Here is an 8,258-nt window from a genome sequence, read left to right on the forward strand (position 1 = left end):
GGGAGCGTTCAAGTTTTGTATTTGGAAGTGTGTATGTAACGTACATTGTGTTCTATAGTGAAGAAGGAAAATCTCCCAAATCAAAGGGGAGGACTGGATGTAGTTTTGCAGTTGATAGCAAAATGAACCAGGATAAAATCCCTGCACAATATTTTCTATCATTTTCTCTTTTATATTTCAAGATGTTTTAATGCGAATTTGGAACTGATATTTTGCATGTTTGTTCCTTGCTATGTTCTTGTTAATCTTGCATAAAAATATTTGTTGTATATATGTTTGTGTGTTGGTTAATAACTATGCAAGTTGTTGTTCTGATTATTCTGGTTCTGTTACTGGTTAATCGATTATGAACAATGCTTAATCGATTAATTGAGCATTTTTCAGCAAGTGTGTAAAAACCCAAAAAGTGGAACTTGAGCTCCGCCACACCTATTCAACCCCCCTTCTAGGTGTATTCCGTGCCACTGATACCTAACAACATTTTGCTGCTAATCCTGTTTTCCATGAAAGGACTAAACACATTGAGATGGATTGTCATTAAATAAGGAAAAAGTTCTAGTTGGTGTGGTACATCTCTTGTCTATTTCTTCTAATGAACAAGTTGTTGATCTGTTTACCAAATCTCAAACCCCTAGCATTTTTAAAAACAATTTATCCAAGTTTGGTTTGTGTAAATACACACTCCAACTTGTAGGGGGATGTTAAACATAATTGATTCTCATGTTGTTCTCAGTTTATGCAGGTTGGACACAACATCCCATCAAGGCCTAAAGAACTCGGTCAGAAATTTTAGCCTGATGCATCAACAAGACCTATGTGGCTTGGCCAGAGATTCACATCTGCATAAGGTGTGTGGCGTGTGGCGTGTGTGACGCATAAGTCTCGATCAGACTTGGCGCATGGTGTGACGCATGAACCTCGGTCAGTCCTGGCGCATCAACATCGGTCAGCCTTGGCGCATCAGCTTCGGTCAGCCTTGACGCACTTGGCACATCAGTCTCAGTCAGACTTGGCGCATCAGTGGCCAAGTCTGATGCATCAACTGATCGTGACCCATCAACCAAGAGGCTTGGGCGAGGCACACCAAGATCAGTACCCTCTGTCAGATTCATTGATTAGAGCATGTAATGATTGACCTCTCATCCAATTCAAATCATGAGATAGTTATGGAGAAAATTCTGAGAAGGAAGCTAGGTTATACATTCATCCATTATTTGGTCATAAAAGTCAACTAAAAAGTCAACTGTTACCTAAGCCTCAAGTTATTATGCTTTGTGTTATAGCTTTTAGTTTGTTTTGTTGTTTTTCTTTTCTGTTATTAACAGAATCTATTTAGGGGTGGTTAGGATTTCTTGTTGGCATTCATTGTATAAATATAGTGTCTTGTAATCCTTTTGAAATCATCAATGAAATAGTTCACATTTTCTTCTAGTTAGATCTTCTCATTTCTTGTTATCACCATCAATGGAGTTTACTTTTCTAAGAAGACAAATTGAGGTACTATATTTGCAAAATTTGCAGGGTTGGATCCAAAATTACTAGTTATCTAACAAGAACCATCAAGGTTTCCCATTGAAATATTCTGAAAACTGCTGGTTAAAAAAAACCCAAAAAACTGACTTCATTTTTTTATGACATTCTTTTATGACTTTGTACTCCTCAAATAACTAACTTCATTTTTTTATCAGCAAATAACAATCTTTAATTGGTACAATTATCAAAATTAAATAATACTCATGATCTCAATTCTCCTCTTGATCACACCACTAACCAAATTATGAGCAATTTGCATAAGCATAATGATGCCTTGATAGCCAGGATAAATAATGTTGCTGTCAAGACCAAACAAGTGTTGTCCATAATCAAAATTGAAGAACCATCCCACGCCCAGGTGCATCAGCACGCCCAGGTGCCTTAGTGCCACGCCCAGGTGCATCAGTCCCACGCCCAGGTGCATCAGCGCCACGCCCAGGCACACCAAGTGCATCAACGCCAACCTAAGGCGCATCAAGCCTGCCAGGACCAGAGCAAGGCGCACCAGAGCAGTGCCCAACAGATGCACCAACACCTAGGCAGGGCGCTCCAGATCAATTCTGGCTTGGACACACATCAGGCTTCTCAAGCCTACCATGAAGGCAGGGCCAGTCAAGGCACTCATCAAACTCAAATCAAGACCAATCAATTCTGGCTTGGACACACATCAGGCTTCTCAAGCCTACCATGAAGGCAGGGTCATTTAAGGCACTCATCAAACTCAAATCAAGACCAATTATTACATCCCAAGTAGAATCAAAGGCTTAAGATTAATGGGCTTTCCTTTACTTGAAGCCCGAGTTATCATTGTTTTAGTGATTTTTGCCATATGTAACACATGCTAATTTGTTAGTTTAAGTAGTTAGGCAAGTTTGTTATTCTGTTTTTCATTTCCCTTGCCTATAAGTTCAGAGTTTCATCTTTGTTAATCAATTCAAGCTTTTCTAATAAAGATCAAGAAGTTTTTCCTTATTGTCTTGTTATTCAAGAAATTCTCTATCAAGAAGAAGTTGTGTTTTTCATTCTTCGTTTCATCCTTTCTTTGAACAATAACAACAACTAAATCTTAAATAATGTCAATTGATAAAGGTACCAAAATCATAACCAATGTTCAAAAGTATAATGCAATAACAACCACAATAAACAACAGTCCACCATTGCAACCAAGCAATAGTAGGAATACCATAATTCACTTTTAAATCTAGCATACTGAATCCTAAACTTAAATGCAATTATCTCCACATATTTGGCCAAATAAATGGTCTATAATATATAACACACCAAATGAGCCAACACATATACTTTTTCAGATCTCTTAATTTTCCATGCATGATTTTATGACATCTTAGCATGTCTAAGGCAGAATGCTTTTATCCTGGTAAGACCATCTTCGAGGGCAGAACGTTCAACTGCAAAACTAATCCGAAGCCAATTCTTTAGTCCAACACTGACACCTACAAGCATTATAGAAGATGAAGAGAATTCTCATCATAACTTTATTTTCTTCACCAAATTGATGGATCAGAGATTCCGGTGACCGGAGAAAATTCTTACCAGGAAGTAGTAGTACAGATTCCTCTTCGGCCAGCTTGACACAGAAGTCTACATCATCAATAATGCCCTCAAGTTGTGAAATGTTAATCTGCACCTGCTCCATTCAATTTACCATTAATTGATATTCTTTAAAGATGATTCATTGATAAATTCATAGCATTATTAAAACCTTTAAACTCTTTCGGCTACTTACCATAATAGACATTGCCCCTTCTGGTTTGTGAGGGCATTTCAAGCAAGGTATCTCCTTACATCTATCATAAAATATGTTTGCACCCTCCCTCATTATATTAAGATTTTCTGCATAGAACTCTTCTTTTGTTCTCTTAAGGATTTCAGGCACTGCAGCCTGTAAATATTACAAGTCAAAATTTGTTTTATGGGAAAACAGAATGCCAAAAAGATAAAAAGTATTTGGGCATACAAAGTACAAGCATGTATATAAATTATGAGTGTTTATATATTCGGTCAAAGAAATCAAGGATGTAATATTTTACAACAGTAATTTTCTGTTGCTCCGGAAACAACTTCTTCACTCGTCAGGGTAAGAGGGTAAGGCTGCATATATTACTTTACTAGGTGTGAGCCTTGTGCATTGAACCGTTCTTTTTAGTATTTTTTGTTACTCTGGTATTTACTATTTACTTTATGATAGCTTTCCATTATTTACCTGGATAATGGTAGGAGGATCAGTTGAGATCTCCAGATAACTCTTGATTAGTGTCAAAATCTGATAAAAGAAATTAAACAATTGCTTAGTTCATAATTCATATAGTGTAACAATCAAATACCTGGATTTCTAAGAGAAGAAAAAGCTTTCATTCTACTAATGCTTTAAATATACATGTAACCTTTCTTAGAGCAAAACTTAAAAACCAACCCCAGTTTGTTTTAGAATTCCGTTGGGGTCACATGTGGCTATCCAACCAAATCTCCAACCAGGAACAAACCATCTTTTTGACAAAGAGCCGATTGTAATAACAGGCACTATTGATGAAAACACTGCCATGGGCACAAATGGATTGCTTCCAAAAGCTATGTGGGCATAAACTTCATCAGAAATTAGAAAGATTCCGAGTTTTCGTGCAGCCTCGGCAACCTAAAAGAAAAAAATTGAAAACTTATCACATGGATTTCTTGCAGTTCTCTTAAACAATGTAGTTGAGTTGAACTAAACTATATATATATATATATATATATATATACCCTTTTTAAATGTTGGTGTGTGAAAACATTTCCACATGGATTACTTGGATTAATGAGCACCATTGCCACAGTGTTCTCATCTGCTATAGCTTCAAGAGAATCAAGGTCAACCTCCCATCCTCTCTCGGGCAAAAGATCGAAGTGGCGAACTTCAAGGCGACAACAATTGGCACGAGATTCGTATTGCGGATACCCTGGCCTTGGAAGGAGAATGTTTGCACCCGGCCGAGCAAGGACTGGTAAGATTATATCTATAGCTTGAGTACCACCAATGGTAAGAAAAACGTTGTCTGGTGATAACTGGTATGGAAGATCAGAAGAAAGATAATCTGCAATAGCCCTGTTTTGGAAATTGAAGTATATTATCAAAATCAAATCAATTTCACACACAACCAAACCATGTTAGATGTTACTAAACAAGTAACTGTGGAAGTGTGGATCAAACTAAGTATAATTTAAACATGTCATTAGTTGATCACTAATCTGTAATTGTGGCTGGATACTATTATTGTATAGCACTATAGCAATGTATTCTAGGTGTTCAAATAAATGGATAACATAACAAACCCAAATCCTCTATGCTAAAAGTTTATGTCTCTATACCAACCCAATAAGATTTTGCCTAGTAATAAATAACACACATCATTTAATTTCTCATTAATTGTCATACCGACACATTTAGGTATTTGACAAAACATCAATGGGTTGATATAGAGGCATAGAAATTGTTTGGTAAAGAGGATTTAGATTCTAACTGTATACGCATATATTTTGCTGACCATATACTCTCAAGACTACAAATTTTTACTCTCAAAACTAAACTTTTTTACTCTCAAGCTTAAACTTTACCACAAAAGCTAACATAGCATTACTGAAGTAATCAGAAATGTTATTATAGTCATATACTCAACTCATATGGAACTATAACACTTAACAAGATCATGATCCACCAATTACCACATAATATTGAACAAACCTGGTTGCATCAGGTAAACCAAGAGTGGGAGGGTAAGAGTTGAAGTTATAGGACTGAACTGCACTAACAATAGCATCTGAAGCAATAAAGGTAGTACGAAACATTGGGTTTTCAGTAGGATCCACACGACACATATAAATAGAGGGTCTTTTATCTTCATTGCTGATGTTCTCTTTCAACTTATTGAACACAGCTCGAACTGAAACTGCTGAAGCATTTAGCCATTCGTTCCCTTCAAAATTCCACTTCTTGCTTATGCTTCCAATTTCCATTTTGATTAGTTTGTTGGGTATGGTTTCTGAATGAGATTGATTAACAAATACAGGTGAAATTATACAGAGGAAAGTACTAATGAATAAGATAAACTAACAGTCTTTATTGGTGTGCACGAGAATATTGGTGGGTTCCATCTCTTTTGTTTTTATATGTTCTTTTCCATTGCTAATATGTTTTCTTAAGTCATCATCTATATCTATACTATATAAAGGCAAAACATGGTGTAACTTTTATCATTTTCATCATGGTGTAATTTCTATTTCCTATTTTGCCCTTCACATTATTTAGTTTTTACAAAAAGACCATATAATCATAAATAAACATATTCAACACATTAATTAACTATATCTTTCACATTAAATTGAACATTATCATAAATACATAAAAATTATAACAAATACATTCTAATTCTAAAAATAAAATATATAAAAATTGAATACGCAGTATCATGTAATATTGACCGGCTATACACTAGTTATTAATAAAGGGAAAACACAAAATAACCACTCATCATGGTGTAATTTGTGTTTTCCTATTTTGCCCTCAATATCTTTTTATTTCTACCAAAAACCCATATAATATTATTTTCTTATTTTATCCTTATTATCTTCTTATTTTAAAAGTGTATTTAAAAATTGAATATTAGACCAATTGAATAAATTCAACCGTAAATTAAGCACAAAAAATTATATTGGAATTTATAAAATACAAACTATACATTACAAACGATAGGAAAGCGGGTTAACAAGTACGACAGTGCATGTCAACATGCTAGTTTGATATAAACTAAATATGCAAATATAACCAACCTAGTTTGAATGAAGATTATTCTCTGCCTGGAAGATACCTGGTTCAATATAGTATATACCAATAAAAATAATTTTGTAGTCTCCCAAGTTTCAAATTATCCACAGAAAGTTCCAACACGCAAGCTACATAGAAGTTTTAGGTCTGAAAATTATGCATAAATTTACTTGTTGGATTTGAACCATAACTCAATTTCATCTGTACTACTTAATAAAGCCAAAACCCAATATAATCAATACACTATGATATAATTTATGGTTCCCTATTTTATCATCATCTTCTAATTGCTGCCAAAAACTATATAGCTTAATGTCCATCTTCATTCAATGTATGTTTCGGTGGAAACAAATCAGACTGTCTATCAGAGGCTTACTACCTGACTTATAACAGGTTAGGCTACACTAGACTTTTTCACGAATACGACAGATTCAAGCTTTCTAAAAAATATATTTAGCTTAACATGTCAGACTTTAGGTCACGTAAAATACATATTAAGCCTAACAGACCGACCTATTTAGTTATATTATGTAAGAATGTTGAAATTATATTATTTTAATATAAACAATATTATATATATATTAATATTAATATAAAAATATAATTTAACTATTAGAATTATATGGGTCTAACTAAAAATAAGCATATAATCCATTAAAATGTAGACATGATAGCCTATTTCATGAGCATATAATATAATAGGTCTTCAAATAGGCGAACAGGTCAGGCGAGACTTTTAAACAGATCAAACCTAGGCTTTGATTTTTTTTTAAATAGGCTAACAAGTCAGGCTGAGACTCCTTTATGCAATATAGGCTGAGTCTGTTTAAGGCAAAGTCTAGTCTGCCTGACCTGTTTCTACCCTTAGTTCCATATCATTTGGTAAAGTATTTCTTTTAGGGATGACAAAAAAACTCGTACCCGTGGGTACCCACAGGTAAAACTCATACGAGTACGAGTCATAAATGGGTACCCGCGAGTTTTTAAAAATACTCAGAGTACATACAAGTGCAGGTATGAGTATTATGGTATCCATGCCCACGGGTACCCTTATTTATATGATTACTATATTATATTTAATTAAAATAAAACATACATTATCATAACCTTCATTACACTATGTGCATCTTTTCATTTTACTCTATTTACATTTTTACCTTGCTTGCATCTTTTATTGAATTTGATGGTGAAACACCCTACAAATATTATTACATTGTAAAAAACACATGTCTTGCAGAGAAACTATATACTTTTTATTAAGGAAATGAGAACTACAAATCACACAAATAGAAAAGATCAATATGTTTAACATTTTTGTCAAATATTCAATCAAAACAAAAATAATTAAGTTTCATATCATTTGAAACTAATAGAAATATGAAATTAGAAATTTATTTATAATATAGGAAACTTGCGAGTACCCATTATACTCGTGAGCATTCACAAATATCTACAAAAAGCCTGCACACGGATACCCATACGAGTATAGACAGATATGAGTAATGTTTTCCTATTTTAAAACAGGTAGGGATAGCTACTACTTGTGCCCGTCTGTGCTCGTTGTCTTCCCTAATTTCTTCTTTCCTACATTGTGGAACATGACAAATTGCTTTAATTTTTTTTGTTACTATTTTCTCTCTCAACAGAATGTGGAACATCTATACAAATAATCATGACAGTATAATAGAACTAAGAATTATTAAACTAATAACAAATCTAAATAATATTATTTATTATTGTGAGATATTACAATATCTAACATAACTTATTATATTTGACATTTATAACATATAGATTACACGTTACAAATAATCATGTTAACTACCATTTGTACAAATTATGTTCAAATGCCATTTTTCCGTTAAAATAATATTTATAATTTAGTTAATAGTTAAATGGATAAAAAAAA

At 33.7% G+C, this 8,258-nt stretch overlaps 1 protein-coding gene across 1 annotated transcript; it reads right to left on the reverse strand.

Annotated features, from left to right (window-relative positions):
• Window positions 1-2,782: 2,782 nt before the first annotated feature.
• On the reverse strand, window positions 2,783-5,635 carry LOC109339205 (probable aminotransferase TAT2). Its single transcript, XM_019576621.1, has 7 exons — window positions 5,270-5,635; window positions 4,294-4,633; window positions 3,968-4,186; window positions 3,758-3,817; window positions 3,281-3,436; window positions 3,088-3,181; window positions 2,783-2,987 (listed from the first exon to the last, which is right to left on the reverse strand). Exons 1-7 carry the CDS (start codon window positions 5,539-5,541, stop codon window positions 2,869-2,871), a joined length of 1,260 nt encoding a protein of 419 aa, XP_019432166.1. The 5' UTR covers window positions 5,542-5,635; the 3' UTR covers window positions 2,783-2,868.
• Window positions 5,636-8,258: the final 2,623 nt, after the last annotated feature.

The sequence above is a fragment of the Lupinus angustifolius genome, unplaced genomic scaffold (assembly GCF_001865875.1).
Source record: "Lupinus angustifolius cultivar Tanjil unplaced genomic scaffold, LupAngTanjil_v1.0 Scaffold_61_1, whole genome shotgun sequence".
In the NCBI taxonomy this organism is placed as follows: domain Eukaryota; kingdom Viridiplantae; phylum Streptophyta; class Magnoliopsida; order Fabales; family Fabaceae; genus Lupinus; species Lupinus angustifolius.